The sequence below is a fragment of the Aptenodytes patagonicus genome, chromosome 2, assembly GCF_965638725.1.
Source record: "Aptenodytes patagonicus chromosome 2, bAptPat1.pri.cur, whole genome shotgun sequence".
NCBI classification, from domain to species: Eukaryota; Metazoa; Chordata; class Aves; order Sphenisciformes; family Spheniscidae; genus Aptenodytes; species Aptenodytes patagonicus.
The window spans coordinates 11,929,663-11,955,714 of NC_134950.1; the positions used below are offsets into that span (position 1 = coordinate 11,929,663).

The 26,052-nt window shown below is 38.1% G+C and overlaps 1 protein-coding gene across 3 annotated transcripts in view; it reads right to left on the minus strand.

Moving 5' to 3' along the window:
- NSMCE2 (NSE2 SUMO ligase component of SMC5/6 complex) overlaps positions 1-26,052 on the minus strand; it is a 134,203-nt gene that overhangs the window by 58,709 nt on the left and 49,442 nt on the right. For all 3 annotated transcript variants that reach the window (XM_076329109.1, XM_076329111.1, XM_076329110.1), the window contains exon 4: positions 14,340-14,493. In XM_076329109.1, the coding sequence (XP_076185224.1) occupies positions 14,340-14,493 (154 nt within the window). The remainder of the gene's footprint in view (positions 1-14,339; positions 14,494-26,052) is intronic.

The window sequence follows — 26,052 nt, forward strand, 5'->3', positions numbered from 1 at the left end:
GCACTGTGCATGATTTACAGCTTTGCATAATGTGTTCTGTTTGTTCTATCATATGAAAATACTAAAGAAAATCATCTTGGATTCATAACTGGAACAGAAAGTGATTTGAGAACTGAGAGTTTTCATCTGTCATTTTAAGATGCACATGTAACAGGATGTTGGTTTCAGTTCAACAGAGTATTTCTTAGGTATTTATGGAAAACAGTTAATACTTTGTAATGAAGTTTACATTCTGTGCTAGACTATCGTGCTCCTGTGTGCTTAATCTAGAGCTCAGCACATGGTCTTCTGATATGTCCTAAAGAGAAAGACTCCACGTCACTGTCCTGCCCATACTCTCTGTGTCAATATGTGTGAATGTGTACACAGAAACACACGCATATGTGAGGGGAATAATTTGCTATAGCTTAATAGAGGCATTACTTACACGACATGTATAGAGATGACCAAGGGATATCATGCCTTAGGCAGCTCCAATCTTTCTGATGATCCTCAGAGCAGAAAACCTCCTACACAGAGCTGTCTTTTAAAAGGCACAGTCTTACTCCTAACATAAATTCTCATGTCTATATTCTGCATAACATGTCTGGAGGTGTGGCTGAGGTACAGCCTATTCAGTAGCTATGAAGAGATTGCTAAAGAGCATATACCATGAGTAACTACTGAAACCATTTTAATAACAGTGATTTGGGGGTCACTGTCAAAGAGATAACACAGAATAAAATCAAAACCCTGCCCCACTGTACACTGTTTGATATAACACAATCATTTCTTTATTCTAGGTTTAGGAAAATAACATGGTATCATTTTTTAGTACGATTGTTAGTCAGGAAAACTTAAAGAAAAATTACTTTAACCTTATTTTAGTTAAGTTTACTGAACAATTTTGTGTTTTAAACAGAAGTCTCTTCAGTGCAGTTGTGTCTGTACTTTTATTCACAAATCCATGTTGAAATAATGTAGGATAGTGCACATCAGGACAACGCATAGGATGCCACTGTGAAGCTTAATTAATCATTCTTATTTCTCTCTTGAGTCATCATAATGAGATTTTTTTTATAGGGAAATCACTTCAAGAGAAATTTTTGAAGTTGGTGTTCTAACAGATTAGATAGAAAAAATGCTTCAGCTTATAAAGATCCTGCAACAGCATGTATTATTAAAGGTACAAATGAATGTACCATACAGTCTTTATTTCCACCATCTGTAGTTAAAGGAAGAGATACATAGCAAGCTTTTTAACCATACCCAGGTATGTGGGATTTTACTTCTGTAGATGTTTTGAACTTACATTATTAGTATTTTAATTTGATTTATGGTACCTCCTTTAAACACATGCGGATAGCATAAGATTTTTCTTCAATTATCATAGTAATATTTTTTTTAAGTAGAAAAAAATACAGAAAATATTAAAGGATTTTGTTATCTATTGTTCTAAGAAGTGGCTTTTAGTTAGAAATGACATTTAGCTGGCACGAAAATTTTAGCATACTGAAGTGATATTTGGCCCTGCCAGCGTATTTCAGGATATCATCACATGGTTGCCTCAGCAAGTTGCTTTTGGTTTCAGCCCTCTCTCATTACCCTTTCCCACCTGACTGAAATCAGCTGATCTTTTATAGGCATTCCCACAGTCAGCCAGCAAGCTACTCGCTGTCAGATACCGAGCACCATATTTAGGGTGTGCCTTTTAAATACAGAGGCCAATAGGAATACAGTTGCCTCGTTTTGTCTGCCCCTTAAGAGTTGACTGCCTTCCCATCATAAAACCTCTGCCAACCAGAGAGAAAACGTTCTCAACCTACAGGCTTAGCTTTCTGATTCCACGTATGCCTTTGCTGAAAATGCAAATTAATAATAAAAAAAAGAGATTTTAAAATGTTTAAAGTGTATCTTACATAATCTGGATAAAATGTAATTAACTTTTAACATCCATGCAATCATTTCGTTATTGCAGCTAAAAAATAATTCTCAGAATACAGCTCTTCCAGAATCTCCAAGAAAAATACTCTTTTGTTTCACCATTTTCTGATTCATTCGACTTTGGAAGCAAAATAAACACATTGCTGTGTTTAATATTGTTGCACAAGAGAATTCACAAGAATGAAATGTGTTCAAAGTTCCTAGAAAAAAATGTAGCAATGCAGGCTGCCAACTTGTTCAATGTCAAGCTCTAGGCAGTATAGCAGGACTAGCAGTAAATGACTCATAGTGAGTCACGCTTTAGCTATTTTTGCTTTTAAAGTAATGCCAGGCGCTGTGTTAATATTCAACCCAGAGTAAATTTAGCAATGCAAGAAAACAAGTGTTTCCATGGTTGCTCCTTCACAATGTTTATGGTATATACACAGCCATTAGGCACAGGAATTAAGCCAAATGAAGAATATGGAAATGTTCCTCTTTCATTTACAACTGAATTTTGCTACATTGGGTTTCATGACTCACTTAGCTACTAGATTTTCCAACTCTAACAAAAATGTAAAGCTATAACTAGCACACCACCAACTGTACTGTTAGTGGTCAATAGCCACTACTTTCCTCTAAATTATGGCTTGTGCTGTGTACACAACTGAGCTGGAAGCATACTGGCACATTGGTAACTGTGCAGTCAAAAGCAAGTGTAAATTAACCAAACAGTTTATCAAGATAATGAAGTTATGTATATTTTTTTCAGGACAAACCAAGACTGACATGAAGGCCTCACTAGCGAAACTAAGTACATCAGTCATGGGTAACATGTTCTGTGACACTTCTAAGGAGTGGAGGAGGTGGCAGGGAGGAAAGCCAAAGAGGAGCATTGAAGGGAGGAAGGAGGTTGTGGCGTCATGTGAAAAGGGAAAGCAGCTGCAGAAAAACGAGGAAGGATGCTGATTCAGGCTGGGGAGCAGTTGGGTAAAATGAGAGAAGTGGTAAAGAGAGTACGACAGAGCTGGAAAATATCTGTCTGTGACATAGCTGTGATATGACAAAACCCATATGCAGGCATGATTTCAGTGGAGCTATCTGCCCAGCCGTGTCTTCCTAGGTGAGCAGGTATTTGTGAAATTGAGGAATATGAGCCTAACTATGTAGACATCTGACATGGCATAACAAAACTCTGCTGGAGATCAGGAAGGGAGAATTTAATCTGGGTTGTAGGGAAAAAAAACCACAAAAAACCAAAAAACCGAAAGCAATGGATGCTGCAGCAAAGGTTAGGTGAATAGCTTACTTTGCCCACACTAACGGAGCTGCCAAATGATTACATATGATTGCTTGTTAAACTTTTTTGTTCACATTTTAATACAATGATTTATTCATTAGTCTTAAATTGCAGTAATTACTATTTTTACTGTAGAGGCTGATAAAGCAATCAGGAAGCTTTTACATTTTTTCCCCTCAAAGAAAACTCTTTAACTTTTCTGCATGAAGTCTTCTTCCATGCTGCAATAAGCAGGGCATTTTTTTCCCTGTTTTCCTATCTGATTATAAACTAGCCACTTAGTTTATACTGGAAGTTTATAGATCGATCCTGATGAACGTCCTTCCTGGAAAGACTTCTTTTGACTTCATTAAGTCTTGGATTGACTCATAAACTTTCAGATAGGGAGTAAGGGAGAATACTTAAGTCTGGGCCAGATCCAAAGAACTGAAGCAAACTACAGACACTAAAGTCCAAAACGATGAAAAATCCTCTTCAGTGGCCTCCTAACCCTGAAGGCATCTAACTCTGGTAAGCACCTCCCAGCTTCTCCAGGGATCTGAAGTTCTGACTTCTGTACTTGCCCAGAGCTGCCCCAGCCTGAGGAACAAGGAATACGTTGTTTGTCCTGCAACCTCTTTGGGTCTTGAAAGTAGGCACAGCTGCATCCAAGTGGAAGAAGAGAAAGTGATGACGGAGATGTAGAGAACCCAGTTTCCCATTCCTTGCTGAGTGAGTAACTACTGGAGTACAGAGTCATGCACCCTCTTCGCATCCTTCCTAGCCCCCTTCCATTTCCAGCTGCACACGGTGCAGATTTTGCTTCAACTGAAGGACTGAAGAGTGCCCTCTACAGACAGCCTACAGCTGAGGGGTTGCTTAAAAGCGTATGAGCAACTGTATGATGTCAGATGTAAGGCCCATCCCATCCAGCAGTCTTACTCTGATGATGAATAACAGCAAATCCCTATAGAGGGCACAAGGCAGGGAAAGCCTACAGTGATGTTTTCCTGGAATTCTTGTCCAGACTCCAGTCCCAGATCTTGTCCCAGATCTCCAGATCAGGGGCATTTGGAGGATCCAGAGAGGAGCCAAAAGTGACATCTTCCCCATAAGGGATTTTTCTTACAGGCTTATTTGTGAATTTATTTGCACCACTTCTTGGGCAACTGCTGTAGACACAATGCTATGATATAAAATATAAGCACTCTCACCATCACTCCACTAACTGCTTCCCTCCCTCATGAGGTATTTTTGGTGCCTGCTGGAACACCTGTTAAGCAACTTGCCTTTAATCCTAAGATCATTCACAGCAAGTCTGGTAATACAACAAATCTACATCCATATTTGAGATGATAAGACACGATAAACCTATCCACACTTGTAAAGTCAGATGCCGTGTCTCAAATGAGAGCTAATAACAGCTGAAAGATGACAACTTAAACCACTCCTCAGTTGTGACAGAACATCTGAATGCTCCAAGCCTGTTTTAGAGTAAGTGTAAATGCCATCGAAGGTGTTTGACTTTTTTGACTTTGTGCTAATGGTGACTGAAAGCAACATAACTTAAGTTACTTCACCTCCCTGATAACATCAGTAATCGTTTCAGATTAAATTCCCAAATCCACAGATGCGAGCCATGGTCCATTTCCTCTCCAGCTACATAATATAAGCATGTGTGCTCAGTCTCACAGTAAAAGCCCTGATTCATTCCCTTTGCGTTACTTTACAGTTGGCACGTTTTTAGTCATCTTATGCAATACTGTGATTGACGTACAGATGTAAAGCACGCTATGCTGACAGAATAGATTCATCACTGAACAAAGTTGTTCACGCAGATGTGCCCTAACCCTCCTTGTGGGAGCCAAGGCACTTAACTCTGGAGTCTGGCATCCAGTCTGAGGTCTACAAACCTAAAAGATGGGTTCTGCAGTCCTCTAGTGCTTCTCTAGCTTCCTACCTCCATTTCAGGTCAACTTATTTAACAGGTTTGAGGTAGTGTGAAGAAGATCTCCAGTACATTTAATGGCATAAAATTCAAGTTGGAAGGAAGTCATGCTTTACTGTGAGGTTATTGGTGCCTACAGCTTTTGAGAGGGAAAAGAAACAATATGGATATAAAAAATTATGGGAAGCAGCCAATGCACGTGAACTTCTGATAAGGAATTGGAGGATGTTTATTAATCTTGCTGCACATTACTAGTTTGCATGTTACTGTATGTTGCAAGTATAAATTAGGGAAATGCCATTGATTTCAGAAGCTACACTGATGCTTACCAAACCAAGACCTAGCTCAACGTGCAGCTCTTCTGAAAGACAGACCAAAGAGCTACATGGCAAATAGTTTCAGGAACCATAAAAACACCAAGTGTTTTCCTTTTTCTGAACTGGAGTACTCTGAAGTTACCATGCAGTGTGATATGCACTGATGGATTATTATTTAGTCAGCATTATCTCAGATCTACTTCCTTGTTCTTCCTCAAATGCTTTTTGTGCTGGCACCCAATCCAAATGCATTACTTGGAGTAGAGTTCTACATGAAGTAGTATTTCCTTTGATCCCTGTGCATACTGGTGGCACAAAGTCCCACATATAAATGATTAAAATGAACATATAGGAAGGGTAAAAAAACCCCTGCTGACCCTCCAGGAGTAAGATAAACACTCAAGTAACAGAAAAATGAGTAAATAAAACGAAGTTCCCTAAGTTTAAAGCTCCATTGAGCTTTATTTTCCTCCTTCCTCCTCAATATCCTAACTTCAAAATGAGAACATGTCAACTGAAAAATCGTAAGACTGAGATGCTCTCCCTTTCCTCTTTCTTTGCTTTCTTCTCCTTGGACTGCTCTTCACCTATTTTCCTGTGATCACACTTGAAGTTTAAGCTGTAAGCTCATGTCACAAAATGGAATTCCTCCATCCTCTATCTTTTAAATTTGTCTGAATAGCATGCAAAAGACATAATGGCAAGTAAAATTGTACTGAGCTGGCAGAGGCAGTCCTTGCATTTTCACTGCTCAGATTTTTACAAGAAAAATAGTATGTATTATTACACCATGACAGAAGTGAATGAAAACTCTTCATGAAATCACTCATGTTTTATTACCAGAAAGCAAATCTTCCATATGGTATAATCTGTCTATTGCAGTTTTCAGAATTTCAGGTACAGGCAAGCTTTAGCATCTATCTCTATGCTTCTTACTCATCTGAAATTTAGAAAACATTTCTGATGAGTTCAAATATGATCACAAGACATGAGATTTTATAAGTTTCCATGTTGCACAAATGGATTACCATAGAGCAAGAAATACAGGAACTGACTGAATTGAACTAAACACCATTGAGGGAGAACATCTATATAAGCTAGGGTGTAGTGCTGGCACAAGAACAAATGAGCAAAAACTTGGTCACAGACTTGCTTTGCCTGAAAATTTCTCACCATCTGAGCAAGGTTCTAAGGTTTTTCATCACTCTTCCAACAGAAGTAAAGGGGAAAAAATTAATGTATTTTAAGATGGCATTTTATTAGATAATGTCATTGACTGTAACATCAAGGGAACGGAATCAGATTCCAGAAGCTCCCTTCCTGACCTGTATGTTCTTACAAACAGTAAAAATGCCATGCTGGTAGCCATCAATGTGCTCACTTAAGAGAGAATTATCCCATGACAGTAACAATAAATTACCCAAAGTATTATTCCTAAGTGTATAATAACAGTAAAAAATTGTTTCTACCCAACACTCCACTTCCTTTCTAGATTTTATATACTCAGTGCTGATGTGAAAGCCAGGCTGATATAAAAGCAAGAATTATATCTTGCAGAGACTTTTGCAATGGAATAAAATGTAGATCTTTTAAAAATACATGCATAGATCAGATAAGACACAGAAAGAGATAAAAAGAGTTTACCCTGAAGTATTCACTGATTGGAAGGGCAGATATTTATAACAAGAGAGACCTACATCTGATGCTCTTTCTGATTTAGACACCTCCCTCAGCTGAGTGCCTTTACCATAGGGCTAAAGGATCGGTCTCTCTCAGTATTTCCTTCTGCATTTGCTTCCATTTTTATACATAGTTAAATACACACTGAACAGAGAGAGAGGAAGACTGATTCCAGAGCTACAGGTCAATCACCTAGTAGGCCCAGAGTCAGTCAAGTTCTGATTTTAAATTGCTGAGACTGAAACCCAGGTCTCCTATACTCTAGGTTACTCGCAATGAAGAAGGGCTGTTTGAGAGGGTGGGTTGATTCCTCTTTCATTTTTCCTACGAATTCCACGTCAGAGCTCTAAATGCCAAAGCAAGAAGCTTCTTATTTTGATCAATCACATTAGAAAGGCAATCATTTCATCAAAGAAACCCTCACCAGATCCATTGGTAATTGACGTTCTTCATTAATCTACTAACAGAATTATTGTCAATGCAAGCTTCTGCCTGTTATCCTATCAACATAGCTAATTTTTGACCTGGAAAAATTGTCCCAGATTAGAAAAGAAAAGTTCTGACAATTTCATTCATTCTAGAGTTGGTCCTTCTTTGCAAACTAGCAAGGACACTAGCTTTCCAATAACCTTGTGAAATAGAGGGTTTGTATGTCAGACATAATCATCATCACTTTAACTCATTCCATTTCATTCCCAGGCCCTGATCTCCTAATTCTTCAAAACTACAAGTGGGCTAGCTCACTCCTGAGCAAGCCCACTAGTTCCTTCTAGAAAATATCCACACAGGACAGTCCCAAAAGGACAAAACCACGCCAAGTTTCTCTCTCAGGGTAGTTCTTTAACCCTATCCAAAAGTCAGATCTCATTCACACAAATGCCTCTAAACATACTGATGTCACTTCTCAGGGGCTGCAATTTGCTCCCTCAGCATCATGCCATGAAAACATTACTCTGACAGACTAAAACACAGTTATGTTATTATTTCCAGCTCTTTGAACTGAAAAAATCACAAAAAATAGTAATGATGCCACAGGAGGGCCACAGGAGAAGCAAGGCAACTGAGTGTTTTGCAATGCAGAGTGGACATGGCTACTTTGCTCCATAAGGTACGAGCCCGGAGCAGCATGGATATGAGCCAGTCCACGTTCATTAGTCTCTCCTTGCACAGTCCACAAACACAGTATATACATAGCTGAATTTCAGACATAGGTATAAGGTTCAGACCCACAAAGATTTTAGGCACCTAACTCCCAGTGATCTGATCTGAACCTAAATGACTTGACTTGATCCAATACAAGAAGACTGTAAAAAAACAAAGAACTAAACCAAGGTCTCCTAAACTGCAAGCAACCTTCCTAAATCCTAGATCATCTTCCATTTTTTACTAGTCAAAGGGCTGTCTATAAGGAATTTTACATAAATGAAAAGTGCATATCCTACACACACCACTGAACTGTCATAACACCAATCCCACTTTCAGTTAGAATTTTCAACTTTTGTGCTGAAGTTGTTTTCCCATAATTAGTCAGTAAGGGGATTTTAAATTATTATTTTATATTAAAAATACAAAGAAAAATACACTAATGTTATTTTCCAGCTGATCCTCTGCCAACACATATAAGTATAAAGATGAAAATAGACCATAAAAGAGGTTAGGTACTACTGAAAAGAAACCCAGATCTGTCAATCAGTTATGTGACTCTGCACAAGTAACTTCAACTATTTACTCAAGTTTCACCTCTGTTATATGGTGAGGAATAAAATTAACTCACCTACCTCAGTGTGATGTTGTGAGGATTAATTGGATGAAACTTGTCAAGCATTATACTACACAGTGTCGTGTTGCAGCTTGTTTTCTTATCCTACTAAAAGCAAATCAAAGACTTTAGTCTTTCCTGGAATCTCCAGATAGACCGTTTTATGAATTTAAAGAGAATTCTTTTCAGTGTCATTTTTTTCTACCTCAAACTGCATCTAAAATAACACTTTTTTACATCATTATCTCTCAGCAAATACATGGCTTAAAATACATGTATCAACAGGGCATAATGGTGTCTACTTGAACGCTAAATATTAAATTTAAAAACTTCTACTTTGCAAATATTTGCTTATTGATAATGACTATGAATGTCTCCCAGCAGAATGTTAAATCATGATACATACTTTCTCCTTTCAAAACCTCTGAGACTTTTTTCTTCAATGGAGAAGGCAAGGATGAGCTTTACAACTGCAGTGCTGCTACCTTCCAAACTACATTACGACAACTGGTTTCCTATGACAAAAAGTTGCCTAAACTACTATTGCATCTCAAAATTATTTGTTCCCTACCAAAAAAATATTATCTTTCTTACATTTGCCAAATTCACTCCTTAAGTTGTTTGGCATAACCAGCAATATTGTCATTCACTCAAATCTTAGCACTTTCTACAAAATGACTACTGAAGCATGCATCTGTTGGGTGTTCGTACAGACCGTAGTTATCAAGGATTCCAAAGTGCATGTTATCAGCTGCTATAAAAGGGCTATGAAACCTGTCATCCTTTGTGCAACAAATGTGAAACTAAATAACTTTCAGCAAATACAGCAGTGGCAGCTAGGGTCACAGGAGTAGAGATTATACCTTCTGATTAGCTCTCTTCACAGAGTATCAGAAACTTAAACTGATACATAGAGATTAAAGACAGCTCTTATTTTCATTTTGTGAAGGCAAAATTCTCATACTCTGTGCCAGAAGATGCCTTTGATATATATATATATATATATACTGGCATGAAATAAAAAGACTTGGTAATACAACTTTAAACAGAAGGTGGGATTTTAAATTTACAGAAGATACAAAATGCAGAGTTACAATTCCTGCAGTAATCATGACTTAGTTCCTATGGGCTCAGTTCTACAAGGTTCTGTACTGTGGTTACACTCCAATAAGGAAGTGAAACATGCCAGCAATCTCACTCATTTCAAAGGACCTACTCATGCAATTTAATTTAAGCAACTTGCTTGCATTTCACTTAATCAAAAGATCACTAAGCACTTTGCAGGTCTGGGACCCTTATGTGTAAGGAGAGCATCAGTGATGAAGGGTTAAGGTCACAAAAAATTTTCCTTACAAACCACACATGCAATTATTTAGAACTTTGTGATATTACCAGATTTAGTGAGTATCCTTCCAAGTGCTCAATTATTTGGAAAAGTTAATGTAATCATTTCGGGGTACAAGAAACAGTTAAAAAAATTTTTTAAAAAGAAATTTAAAAAATTAATCAACACTTCTACTGCTTACATTCTAAGCAGGTTTGAGTAGAAAAATGAAAATGTTTTCCATTAAAAATAAGAAGTGGGAATTTAGGAATGTAAGATAGTTCTGAAAACAGACTTCAGAAAAATCACTTGCTGTTCACATAAAACCTGTCTGACAGTGTTTTGACACATGTCATCAGAGGTGGAGATTTTGCATCATTTTGCACAAATTCCAGCTAAAGTAGCTGCATAATAAAGGCTCACAGATTGAGGGAAAATGCCTGCAAACTGTCTGAAAGATGAGCAGAACCGAAACGGCTCTGAGGCACAATATCATCCTTACTGCTACAGAGATGCACTTTCCCAATTTCACTTCTGCACCTTAGCTGCTGCTAAAGTTCAAAGCTAAGAAGGTCTCCTTCCTGCACAACTGCCTAGAGGACAATGTGAAGGTGATACAGCGCCTTTCTCCTCCCTGCGTATTAGAGCTACCTACCGCACTGCATGTCACCTGTCAGATGGCAGGGAACAACCATGCAGCTCCCTTTCATCACTGTGGCAGGAAATATCAAGAGAGAAAATGTATTAGCTTTCTTAATTTTCTGTTAAAATAACGTTATATTTAACTGCTTCACACTCTGCACCGTACCTAAAATCTTTGTGTCAAGAAAGTTTTTCTCCTTCAAATCCTAGTTAATTTTTAAGTAGCAAAACAACGTGAGAATATAACGTTTTCTTGTTCAGCTATTCTAGAATACAAATGTCAAACTCTGCATAAAAGAGATGTAAAGATTAATGGTAACTCATCATGGAAGGCAAATCATTTTAGCATCTACCCCATCTGCTCCTTTGAGATGGAAAAGGCTGGGACAAAAGAAAACTCTAGGAAAGCTCCTCTGAGAAAACTTGGCTGGAGTTTTGGTATTTTATCTGATTTAGCAATAAAACCAAATCCCAGGAAAGGGCTAAAAATTGGACCATACTGTGTATGTGTGCTTGAAACAGGCCAGGAATTAAGCACTAAGTTGTGCCCAAACCTGGCAAGACTAATAGTTGAAAACAAAATATTAACCAGGTAGCTGCTGCTGAAGTTATTGATATATGTAACTCACATCAAGTAGTTTTAAAGTGTGTCCCAAAATTTGCAGACACATTATAATATGCTGTATTATGGGACCTGTATTGTAGGACTCATGCTTTTGAAATCACAACTCATACAGGAGAAGCTAAAGAATACACAGATGACTTGAATTAAGCATGGCTGCTGAATTTTTACCAGGGTGACCTTAATGTTCTCCTTATAAAAGAAAAATAAACCATGTACACACAGTGTGCTATAAGGTAAATCACCAGTTTATTGAAACTAGTAGATGTCTTCTACAGATTTCATGAATCTTCAGTTCAGCTGGTATTGCGACTCAGAAATTCCTGCCTCTGAGACCACTATTTCTCTACAGTAACACTACTTTCTACGCGGCATGTGTGATATTTTAGATAATATTGACAGAGCTCAATTATACATCTCAGCATAGTAATTTACTACGTAGAGCCCAACAATGAGAAGAGGCTTTTTGTACCAGATGGAGTACACGTGTCAGTTTAGCCTCTCACAAAGATGTTAAGACCAGAGGCCCTGATCCTACAAGAATGCGGGTATCTGTCATTTTTAAGCTTGTGAATAAACTTGTGATATTCAATTCTGTGGGTCTTTTTAAAGGCTAGCTATGAATGAGAAAAACACACAAAAGGAGAGGGGGAAGATAAGGGTAATGGCAAGAAGATCACATAAGTACAATAAATAGAGAAACTGGACAGTCTTACTGGTTCCAGGTCACTGTATCACATAGAAGCAAATTTACACATGTGAATATAAACAGACTCCACTGATCTTCAGTCACCTATTATTACTCAAGAATTTCTGGGAGCCTTCCTGGTAAAAGAGCCTTCTGAAGAGGAAGGTAGGAAAGTGACTTTATGGTGGATCAACAGATTATTTAGGCAGGAGAGACAACACTGATGCAAGTTTAAGGCAGCAGAATTGTGCTTGCTTTGAAAGATTTAACTTTGAATTTTCCACCTCTTTCCTATCTGCAGACCTGAGGTGGCATTTAGTCATCCATTTCAAAAGAAGGTGGGCTGAACCAGACTGTTTATTTGAATACACAATCATTATATTGCATCCAAGACTGTGAAAGCTAACTAACGATTTTCCATTCAACCTTTTAAATTGCATTAAATACTGCAATAGGAGCCAATGTGATGGATTTACCTCATCAAAAACATCATGAATTCTACAAAACCCAAGCTGACCCAGCTGATCAATAGTCCATGTACTGAACACAGCAGTCCATCCAACATCATCATGCATTTCGTTTTGGGCACAGTCTGACCTCTATGCACAACCAAAACAAAAGTACAAGTGGCTAATAAGACAAATCTGGATTTCAGGCAGTAGTAGCAGAATGATGTCCTCGTATTTATTTTTTTTTAAAGAATAACTCTTATTGTGCTTATTTAATTTGTTTTTTTTTCAACGGGTCTGCCAGTTAGAACTCAGTCCCATAGCCTGAGCTGAATGTATTACTAGGGCATACACCCCTTCCTCAGGCACTTACAGGGTGGAAAGTAAATCCAAAGTCAGTTATCAAGATTTTATCTTCTCAGTTACAAACACCTGGAAATTAGGAATTACAACATATGGTGGGGCAGTAATAATTTTATGGTTATGTAGGGAGTGAAAATTACACTGTTTTGTGGTCTGCAACTCGGTATTTTCATTCTTAAGAGTAGTGCCAAGAGCCTATAAAACCCAGAGATCAGTGTTAATACTCAAATCCAAAATCTTAAAAACCATAAAGATGGGAGACAAATATATTAAGCCCTCAAGCTCTAATCCTAGGGAGTCTTGAGATATCAGATCTAAAATTCACCTTGTCAAGCATGTCCTCACACTTCATAAATCTCTATAGGGAAGTAATCCAAAGTCCAGTGAAGTCAGAGGGAAAATTCTTTCCACTAGCTTCAGCGGGTTTTGGATAGGGCTCCAAAAAAACAAAACTCAAGGAGAGCTACAGGACAGCATCCAGAATATCATTTTCCAATGGTATAAATCATTAATCTATGACTCCTGAAGTTCCTGAGATACCAGTTTATGTTGAAATCAAAATGTAGGGTGGGAGGGAAAAGGTACAGGGGTCAAGGGACAGCAAGCAGAATAATAAGATTTCAAAACATAATCATGATTGGGGAAGAACAGCAGAAATAGTGTTAGAGCCCATGAACTTTCCCGGCAACAGTAATCAGAGTGATATTTTAATGGCTGCTATATGTGCAGGGTAATAAAAGCATACAATTTTGTTGTCTTGCATAAATAGAACTGTTCACTCTCCAACTTTTCTGGTAATTCAAGCACAAATAACTTAAAATTTTAACACTTGATAAATCATGTGAATGAAGAAAAACAGATTTTAATAAGTTGCAGTGTTACATGGTGCATGCATAGAAGCTGTAAAGTTGAGAACACAAACAGTAAGCATTTTCCAACAATATAGTTCTACGATTAAAGCAAAGGTCTTCTTAGAGTTGCAACACATCCTAAGTTGTGAAACAGGAGCAATTTGTTTAAGTGACAAATGAAAACAGCTTACCTAATCCTTTTAGAAGATCCTATCAATTAAGAAAAAAAATGAAAAAGTCTTCAAATGAAAAAGCCCACCTTACAAAAAGAAGAAGTGAAGCAAGATTTTCATGATATTTGTATTCAAACACGGCAGGAATTGTGGGAGTCTAAATAAAACTATCAAGGTAATTACACTGGCTTTTTTTGTACACAGATATCAATTTAAATAAGTTTTTAAATAAGAACACTCACCTCAGTTTGAGCCATAGCTGGCAGTTCTATATTTTAGGGCAGTTAGTCACATCTTACCATTTAGCATTCAAAGAATCTATTTTTTTTAAATAAGACTTACATTGTTTTCTCATCTGTTTAAGTTGATCCTTAAAATATACATATTTTTCATTCCTTTGCAAATCTGAGTCACTGTTCTTGCTCTCCAATGCAGTAAATTTTTCTTTTACTAAATATTTTAGATCTGGTATATTTTCTGGCTTTTCACGTTTTATCTGCAAGGAGTAAGAAATAGAATGTTATTCATTATGACACATATTTTAATACAAAGCAAAAGACGTGAAGCAAAAATTCATAAGCATAATCTCAGTTTCTTTTGACTCCAGTTGGGTTTTCTGCTCTGAAACCATAACCTCCAGGTTATTATTTATTTCAGCAAAAGTAACTATAAAATGTAATGTTTCAGTGTCATTTAACTCAGTTGCTGTATACAGGGTATTTCTCACACTAACAACAGGGAAAATTGAACCTCTGTAGTCAAACTTACTTCCGTGAGTAGTAAAGGTCAACATGTTAACAACAACCAGCATAAGAGTGAACGTGAATGAAACCAAATACGATTCTGTCCAAAAAAGTGAGATGACTGAAAAACAGAAATAACTTTTTAAAGAGTTTTCAAAACCTCCACTCTCTCAGCATTTCTGAATCAGCTTTTGAGAAGCTTATAATCTACATGGATGACTAGTGTGATAACACCAGCAAAAGTAGTATAGACAGCTAACGTAAAAGGAAACCACCTCAATTTATTTGTCCTGTGTGAACAAGAAGCATTATGTCATACAGGCAGGCAAAAAGACAGTTTCTTGAAAAGCCCTTGCTTACAGTAATTGTATCTGGAATAATCTGGAGAATAAATGACTAGAAATAAAAGGGAAGTCACCACACAGGCAATATTAAGCTACTCCAAGAATGCAAAAAGCACTTTGGGAACCCCCAAAAAACAATAATTAGAGTTTTTCCTTCTGTTTCTCAAGCCAGCATTAAATTCTAGGGAATTGTACCTTTGACAGGTCTTCATAAGAACTAGCTTACAGGTGGTGGGCTGGGGACTGTGCTATGCAATGATGATCAGCAACAGCACAAACTCTGAAAGAAGGTGGACATCTGTCAAATCCTTAACGCTAAGCATTTTCCGAACCAGACAAAGGTTATTTCTAATCTAGCCTATCCCAAACAAATGGCAAAACATGCCAATCTGAAAAATGGGAGGAAAGCACCATTTCTGCTGAGCCACTCTTCCCCTACCACACACAGTAAATTCTGCTCCTCACCAGACCACCGTACAATTCATTGTGAAAGACGGGAAAAGAGCCTACTGAGAAAAAAACAGTCCACTTCATCAAACCATTTACAGCTTCCAGAGTTTACAGAGACACTGGAAATCCTACAGAATGTATTTTATTTCAGGAGCCAAAGAAATAATAAATGTTCATGTAAAAATGGACTTTGCAGATATATAAAATGCTACATAGCCAAGAAACCTTTACTTTCCTTTTAATCAAAGCAAAGCAATCCATAGAATGATTATTTCTTCCAAGAATAAAGCCAGTTTGGCACATTTACTTTAGGCAGATGCAAGTTGTGGCAAGAAGAAAAATAAGAAAAAAACATGCACTGCCAGGTGATAGCATGCAGTTTTCAAAGGCAGCACCTGGAGACAAAAGATCACCTACCACAACATCCATCTGCGAATGGGAAAGACTCGGGAATACCTTGGTACCAAAGGAGCACAGTGACTACGAAAGACCAACAGCAGTTCATTGCAGATGCTTAGACTGCTGCATAAAGCCAAACAGCAGCATACAGTCCTCATCCTGTGAAACTTGACAAAAGGAGCAAATGAAAACAAAACATCCTGTGCCCAGGGCAATGGGGGTAATCATATGCACTCAAATGATTTGCCTGTGTCAGCATCACAGCAAACTGCTGTGAAAGAAGGCCTATCACAACCGAAACCAACATTGTTTAGTACTCAGCTGGAGAAGAAACGTGGCCATCAGGTGTATGCAAGCACAAGAAAGCAGTTACTAAATCAAAATACATTTAAAATCCAACACATTATAAAATAATTATTTGGTTTGGACAACATATAGTGCAAACATACTCCTTTCTGCAACAACTCCATCAGGCTGTTTTTACAAACATCCTCTCTTTAACATAAAAATAATGTATAAACACAGGACCACACTCACAAGCATAGTCCAAATAACAACCCATCACTCAGGCCTGCCCTCATCACGAATGAGAGCACTATGGCCAGATACCATGTAGAAGATCCAGCTGTGTATACTAAAAAAAACCCAGGTACTTCTAAGTTGCCGATACTCACACAAAGAGCAAAAGAAATGATGTGGACATTCATTACAGACATCCGTCTGTAGCAAAGACAATGTCAATAATCTTTTCTTCTCTTCTCCACAGGGTCTATGTTACACATTGATATAGTTACATCAGGCTCTTTTTATCTTTTTCTTGACTCATGGAAGATTTGAGTACAGAAATTCACCAACGTAGCATCTTCAATCATACCGTCAGAGTGAGAGGTGAAGGGCACAGCCAATGTTAGTTCAAACAGTGGTTCTCTCAACTCCAACTTCCAGAATTAAAGGACTTTACACACGTGAGCAGAAAAAGAGCAGGAACTGTAACTTATACTGTTATGTTAGCAAGAAGGACAGATGTTTGACAAGCTGCATTATATGCACACGAATAAGCTTTGCCCCTGCCACTGTGGAGCTACAAAAATTTGCATGTAGACATCTGTACTAACCTCAAGAGAACAATTATCCAAAACCCTCCCTTGGCTACGTAACTATAATCCCACGGCTTGCTGCCATATATCTAACAAAGTTAAGAGCTAGCATGCTATTTGCTAAGGGCAACATGAACAATTCCACCAGTTATCAAGAAAAAAAAAAGTCTTTCACACCAGCTATTTTCCCAATAGCAATACATTACGTTGTGAGGATAGTCCAGCAATGCAGCACATATGACATAGGCTCAGACAACCATCTAATATAGAAACCTAAAGAGTCAGATGAGAGAGATGCTCAATGAATGCTTTGCTGTAAGTTTAACTTCTTTCACATTTGCAATTTAAATTCAGTTTCTGTTCACCTCCAGACGATTGCTTTCATTAAAATGATTAGTAGAGACACCATCCCTGACCATACTCAATACTGTACCATCATGTATGGTTTAACTGAAATGCCAGGTAGACCTTCTGTAAGGTCAACACGTCACAGGTGAATAATAAGGCATGTCCACCCACTATAATAACAAGTAAAAACGTTTGCTGTGCACAAGCAATTTCTCTTTAGTGCTGCATATGCTATTCCATGAAGAGGGTTGAGAATGGTCTAACCCAACAACATAAATGAAAACAAATGAAAGAAAATGTGACATCAGTTCTAGTTCCTCACGGTGGGACAGAATTGCAACATCTTATACACTGCATCAGCACAACACCCTTACAGGTGCATTACAGTTTTCTTTAGTTCTCACCACCCACTCCTACTCTACAGATTCATGATGGATGTAGTGAGATCAGCATAACAAAATGTATGAGGACAATACAAACATAGGATATGGCTAAGGGACAGGGCAAAATTATCAATATTCAGGGCAACAAGTTGGGATCGTACTTCTTTTTGGTCTCAGCAGCATGTCAGACAGATGCTTACTAGCAAATCTGAAGCCATTGGCATGTTCAATTTGTCAGTAAAAGTTACTTCACATGAAAGACATGTTAAGCAAACAACTGTTCGTTTAGTAGCACTGTCAGCCAAAACCAGCATGCTAAGCAACACCTTGCAGTCATTAGTCAATGCATTGAGAGTTACATTGATTTTGAAATGGGGTGGAGGCATACACACCCTAAAAAGCATCCTGGAAATGACATATAACTATGAACTGGGAGTGTTCAGGACGTATGGTGAAAAGAAGTATCAGTCAGAACAGCTTGTTTACAGCAATAGAAAAAGCAAAAGCATCTGCTGTGACAGTCCCATAGCAGCAAAGAACCACATGGGTATTTACATGGGAGCTCAGCAATAAGAGGGAGAACAGACATGTTATATATGATAATTAATGATACTCCATACTTGATCTATCAGCAGTGCTAATAGGAAAACACATTTAGAAACACTAAAAAAATAATTGTTTAGAAAAACGTAGCTGTGGTTTACCTATCAAGAGATACATTTGCTCATGGCAACACACCACACCACCTGGTCACAGCTGATACGTGCGAAGAGGTTACTGTGTTTGCTGGGCAATGCTTATGAAATGAGCCAGTTCATGGCAGGTCTTTGATTTCTGCCAATATCTATCTGTAAGGATGAGCCTTGCTTTTGTAGATTCTTTCACCGGTAGTGTGTCTATTCCATGCATAAACTGTTAGACTATGCCTCCAAAAATCAGGCTTTTTGAAAGGCCAGCTTGCACAGCCTAAGGTAACTGTAAACTCAGGGTATTCTAAGAGGCAGTCTGGGAATTTTTATTTCATCAATTACCATAATCACCAAATGGGAAACAAATTATTCTGTTCCAGACCAAGCCCAGAACCAGCGAGGTCAAAGGTACCATAGACTAAAATTGGACCAGCTTGTGGTATTAGTCTACATACAGTAAGGGATCAGTGTCTAAAAAGGCACTAATTAGCATAACTCTGCATGCAGCATTTAGTAATTTGTCCTTCCCAGTATTATGTCCGAAAACAATTTACAAACATTAAAGAATTTAGCCTCAAACGCCCATTGTGACATATGTACCATCAACTGTATTTTACAAATGGGGAGACTGTGGCATGAAGAGATTAATAACTTGGCCTAAGGTTGCACAAGGACACTGTGGCAAAACCAGGAATAAATAAATCCCGGTTCTGTGCTTTGAGCACAAAGCCATCCTTTTACTTTCTCCTTTAGCTGAGGGAAAGTTCAAATTAACATGTGCATTTGGTTCACCCTCTACAAAGAGGCCTGAAACAGCTTGTGGCTGCTTGGCAAACTGTGATAAAAGAGCGGCATTCTGCGTACCACAAAAATGCTCCACTGGACTTTGCGTTGCAGTGGTTCAGCATGTGACACTCCACCGTTATTTTTTAGCCTTTTCTCTCTTCTCTCGCTAGCACAGAAGTCCTTTAGCTGCATGCTTTTAATCCTGTCACTGTTCCTAGGTACCCTTTGTCAGGGCTATCTTTTATGTCACTTGGTTTTTGGGCGTTTGCCAGTGCCATCCATTTTATTTCTCAGAAATTTCTTGCCGCACCTGAACCATGTTGAGGTTTCCTCAAACCAGTGACGCAATCTACAAAAGAACTATCTTTCCAAAGAAATCAGAATTCTTGCCTTAATCTTTCAAGCCACACATTATTTGTTCCCTGCAATTTAATCCCTACAAAATATGGACTTTTGAAGTTTAATTTATGGATATTATTGACACTTGGTATTTGTGAGGCAAAGAAACATTCCTGATTGCTAATGACCTTTTTTATGACCCAGACAGCTGACATGGCAGAATTTCTTCATTTTCCAGATTCTTTGTTGTTTCATTTATGAAAGGGAGGGTGATTAGTCACTCAGTGCTAAGAAGCTCACAGGTATGTAGTCACCTAGATATTTATATCCTTTTAGGACAACCCAAAAAAAGATACGCTGACGTCTCCAGCTAACTCTAAACTCAGAGTAATTTAGACTGTATTTACACTACAGCCATGTGCCTGTGCACATGCTTATGGAACACTGATAGCAGCTGCACCTTTTGAAGAAAAACTTAGTATCTTATAGCTCCTGTTGGGACAGAATTTCTTATCTCTGTGAATTTGATATTGTAAAGGAACTGAGTCAAGATTTTTCAGACAGACAACTTCAGGTACTTCAGGACTTGGGGTGACTAGCCTAAGACATCCTACAAAGACCCAGTTTTGAGAACCTGGGTATCTCACACTTTCTGAATAGACATCACTTTAAAATGTCTGACCCAGACATGGACATATCTAAAACTACTTATTTCAGAGAACAAATGCCGAGAATTGGCTGGCTATAGCAATAAGTACAGACACTGTCAAACAGCCTCTCTGAGCATCTCCATCAGATAAAAATAATTATTCTTCCTTCATTTACATCTGCTATGCAACAAAATCAACCAAAAATGCATGTCACATTTCTTTCTTGTTTAATGATTCCTACGTCCTATTATTTCATCCTTACCTCACTAAATAATTTATTATTACAAATATGCAGCCTTTCAACACACACATTTATTTTACCTCAGGATAAGTCAAAGTTTGCTGTGATTATTTATTATAAACAATTTTTTTCACTGAGAGGGAAAATAACATGGGAGCTAAGTAAATTTGTGGGTTGAGTCACCCATACACTTTGTGAATCATGTGAGAACCAACTCTATGTGAGTCACCACTGTAACTGAATCAAGCTGCAAAATTTCAGCTCAACCTAAACAGTCATTTATTATTCTTCAATGGCTGGATTCAAACCCTTAGCAAATATCAGATCAGCTGTTGATGCACAAATAAAACACAGCTCTTTCTTGGAAATATCTGCAAGGGCAGTCAAAAAGGATATGATCATTCAGCAGCAGGAGCTGCACTAGTTTGAACACAGCTCTGCTGCAGTCAGAATTGCCTAAGGGCCCACATCTGATTCAGGAGATTCAACACCTCTATACATCATGGCTGCAGGGCTGGGACTCCGGTTGAGCAACACCTTCACAGACAATTGTGAAATTCCAAGAGAGGCATATTTATGAGGGCTGACCCATACTTATGACACATACTGCCTATTAAACCGGGCCAGCACAACAGAAAATGACTGTCAGCACCTTTCAAATATCCCAAAACTCTGCCAGAGTAACAGTCTGCAGGTGAGGCAGGGTTGCCATGGTTCAAAAGCAGCATGTCAATATGGTGGTTGTAGCTAAGGCGTCCCCCACAATTAAATTGTTAGTACCTTCCACGGTTTCCTTTCCCTACTTTGAATGCAGCTGGAGATGTTTAACCTTTATGAAGAAAGTAAGCACAGAGGGGCACATGCTGCTTCCATGTATACTGCGGTACATCCAAAACTAACTCCTCACAAGTCGTGGCATGTTAGATTCATTTTGGTAAAGCTAGAAATGGACTTTGGCCCACCCTGTTTGCTTTCTTTCTCCTGTTTAGAACGTAACCATATATACAGAGTGGGATTAAAGTAAATGAGCACCAGGTGAAGAAATAAAATTGCCCGGGCGCAAATGCAAAGTTTATAGCCTGAACAGCATTTCTTGGGGTTCCCATCTGTTAGATGTTTCACCTCAGGTAAAATGCTTTACTCTGCACATGTTTTAACAGAAAAAAAATGTTCTTTATATTTTCCCCAGTTACCCGCTATGATAGAGACAAGACTGTGAAAATCTTTTTGTTTCTCTCCAAGACCTCTTGTGCACTGCTTTGCAAAGTGCAAAGGGGTAAAAAGAAGCAATGAAAGGAGGTCTTATTTATAATACCAGTATTGAAACTACTTGCTACCAATAGTGTAAAACTGGCTTATAAAGACAGCAAGAAATGTGAGCATTAGAGGTGATGTTTTCCCAAGGTACCAAAGTGAAGAAAGTTAATGGATATTTAGCACCTCAATCCCTTCAGCATTTCTGAAAGCCCAACTTGCCTGTGGGTTGCCGTGAGTGTTGAACTGAATTTTCTTAATGATTTCAACCAAACAGAAGTCTGTCTTCATCTTGTTTCTCTGTAGTTTTTCAATATATGAAGTATGAATACGACAAAGCAAAAAATTCTACAGTATTTAGGAGACATTTATGAAAACACCTAAAAAATATGGTTCAAGACACAGTGGAGAAAGTACATAAATTTACTAATCCTTTCTTCTCTGTGTAAAGTTCTGCCACAAACATAGCTTATATGCAAGCTAATTTTGGTGCACTAGAGATACACAGCATCTTGTTCTAAGTAGTTTTGCCTGAGCACAGATTAAGGCCTGTAACAGCAAAAATAACTATTCTTATAAAAATGTTGCTTTGTTTTAACAGCATGTTAGAAACTGTGAGGCAGATGGTGCATCTGTTTTAGCAAGGTTGATTCAGCAAATGCATCACACTGTTGAACTAGTTTACCAAGCTGCTGATTAATTCACATATTTAGAAAATAGATTAACATGGATATTAGAGCATTTTTTTTTTGTCTTTAATATCTCACTCAAACTGATGGGAATTTAGACACTGATTTCAGTGGGAACAGAAGAAGGCCCTAGGGTGATTTCAGATTAACAACTGGTTTACTCTTGTATGGCTCTGCTTGGTTGACTGAGATCACTAAACCCCATGTTTTCCATAGTGTGGAAGTAAAGGGCTAAATCCTAAAACAAGTACAATTCTGTATTATCTTCACCAGCTCCTACAAAACACTGCTGATTTATGCCAGCTGTGAAGCTGATCCCTGTTTAAATACAAAGTGTGACTTATCCTTTGGAGAACGGCATACAGCATGTATTGTTAAAATCAGCTGATTTTCCAGAGGGATGTTTTCCACATTCCTTGGGTATACCTCCAGTGAAAGTCAAGCAGACTTTTTCAATTTTTACTCCTCTCAATTTTTTTCATTCATCTGATGAAATTTTTGTCCCCAAAAAGTTCTTCAGCACTGACAGCATTTCTTCTTCATACTCTCCAAAACAGCAATGTAACCTCTAAACTTTTGGGAAACAGCAATAAGATTTCTAAGTACAAACTCATGCTTTATTTGAATTTACATTAGTTGAAAAACATATATCCTGGCTGACACTTACAGCCTAGACTCACTGAATTAATATGTCTGTATTAATATATGGACAAAGATGGCAATACTTCCATCAGGGTCAGCTCCACCTTTAACACAGAACAATGAATTCAGTGATGGTGCAGAGCTGCACTAACCAGAAAAAAAAAAAGAGTGCACTGCAGTATGCCCCCCAAATTTCCTTATAAGCAGGGAGGACCTACCTTACTTACACTGCAGTGGGTGCAAAACACCTACCTCACTTATATGACAGTCCCAGTCTGTGCCCTGTGGCAGAACTGCCTTTTACTTCGCACTTTACTGTGAATGCCTTAGAGACAAGTGTCTCCTTTGAGTCTTCCCACATATCACATTCTTCAATCATTATTAGTGATGTTTTCTTATCCAGCTTCCTGTTGGGACAGCCCTCAATAGAGTTATTAGCCACTAAATCCCAGGTCCTACTTCCATTCTTATCCTTCTTGATTTACCAGTTCTGGCTGACAGCTTGCACCTCTTCCCTCGTCTTGGCAAACACTATGTGCTTTGTATGTACACTACGTACATGCACAAGTGACTCTTTTCTGTTAGGTTGCATAGGACACTCTGGAATGCTAACATACCCTTTTTGCTATATAGGTATCCCAGGATATCTCAGTTCCCTAGTTTTTATAGGCTCCCTGAAGGGAGTATATCATCTGACAGAGAAGGATATTTTCAACTGCAATTCTTTTCCTCCTCTTTGCTTATAGGTCCCATCTTTGTTAGTAACACAAATAACAGCAAAGCCTCAGAAACAGAACTATATCAGAAAATTAGTAAAGGACCTTTGTTCCTAGTATGCTAAATTAAGCTGCTTATATGTTCCTCTATAGTCACCAATTTTTGCAAAGACGACACATGCCATTTAACAGCCTGGGTTAATCTTGTCTATGTTTCCACCCGACACATCCTTCCCACCAACTTTCCAAAATCCCTGGAGTCTACCCACACCTTTCCTGTTATCTATCAGAGCATCAAGAGGTTGGTTCTTGCCAGTAGATATCTGATGATGCCAGTCCCTGTCACTATCTGTTTGATTTTCAAAAAAACGCCTTGACACTCTCTCCTGGTCCTCCTGCTGTGGGAAAGCTCCTCATAAACATTTGGGAATGTATTTTTAAATACTTCTTCAAAATCCTTGTTTAAAAACATCTTCCTTTATTATGATGCCCACAAACCCCTTCACAACTGTCCGACTGTTTCTGTGCTATGACAGCTGTGTGTCCTGCACGACTGAGCCCAACCTCCTGATTCCAGAGCACCCCTTCTTATACAAAGCCTCGCAAAACTGGGTCCTGAGAATTTTGACAAAATCTAAACAGTTTTTTTATTATAGGTCATAACACGGACTTCCACATCTTAGTTCAAACCCAACTTGCTTCATAGTCTTCACATTAAAGGAAACCTGAAAAATTGTGAACAATGTGATAAGCTGTAATTAAACACAGTATTAGCGATAGTAATACCTAACTGTAAGGTGGAGACCGGATGCAATCTGATAGCTGACTGTAAAATAGAAAGCACATAAGAAGAGTTTTCAAATATTCAGACACATTTGTTTTGCAACTCTCTTGCAATTTATATGCCTTTTTTTAAATCTAAATGTAAATTATCAATCCAGGTTTAAAATTATGACTAAAAATGAAATCATATTCTAACTCTCCAGCCAGTATAGATTCTTCCATTTTACATAAGGCCTTGATTTTTACATGTTGTTGGAACTAATTAAAATCCAACTTTAATTTAAAACAGTTTTTAAATAGTTCATAGTTAAAATAACAATTTCTGTAAATGAGACTGGTGTGTGACAGCAGTATTAACTTACTCATGTCTGCAAAATGTGACAGCAGGGTGAGAAGAAACAGTGTAAAAATAAGAGTCCACAACTGCAGCTATATGGCTGAAGGAGATAGCTCTACCCAAGAGTTTGTCTGCATGGCAATAGGAAAAAAAGGAGCAAAAAACAGAAAAATTCCTAAATGGGGGTACTCCTCACATATACTGATGAAACATTGTTTGTAAAAGCAAAGTAAATTAAAAAGCCTAGCCTCAAATTTAAGTACACTTTTCTTAACATTGCCTCGGCTGACAAGAAAAGATTATGGAGTACAAATCTTGTCTCAGTAAGAACTTACTCACACAGGAAGTCAAACTAGTATGAGTTTGGCCGCAATACTGAAAAAACTCAGTACTTTTTTGACTATCAAAAACATTCCCGTTATGCTGGCTGACAATTCCAGAAACGCGATGTTGTCCATGACTAGAAACTGTCACTTACTGTAAGATTTAAAAGCATAAAAAAGCAGTCATTGTCTTCTAAACTTATCACTCTATGCATGCAAGTATTTCCTTTCTGTTATTTTCAAACTCAATAGATACATTTTTTTTCTTGTTACTCAGTTTCTGCAATGCTATCAAATTTGTCTCCCTAGATTCTTTCAGGCTGCTAGCATAAACCCTATGCCAGCCAACTCTCTTGATCACACCTCCCCTGCCATTCGAACTTCTCCCTACATCTTCCTGAATTTACAGTCCTAGCTCTTATATTTAGTATTGGTTTTGAACTCATCCTTCTTCTTTCTCATATTACTTTGCTTTCCCTTTTTTAGCTTCTTTTGAAGCTCATCTCATCACCATTCATCACAATTTTTCAGTACTGCACTTTCCTTCTTATAACTCTATCAAACTCGCTTTTCCTTCATTTCTCTGACTCATTCACTGTATATCACATGCTAAACTGATTCCTCTCTTATTACTAGCCCTAATTATGGGATGCTTCCATTATTCCTTTTATATATTACATTCTCACCAAACACCAGCTCCTGAGTCACTGGCAAAGGATTTAGGGAGCAGACAGAGTGAGTGACTGCCTCCCCTCCATGCATGGGTCATCAGTCTCACAGGAATGGTAGGTTTCGCTGACCTCTTCCTGCGGTATTGTAGCACGTGCTCTCCCAAGTGCACC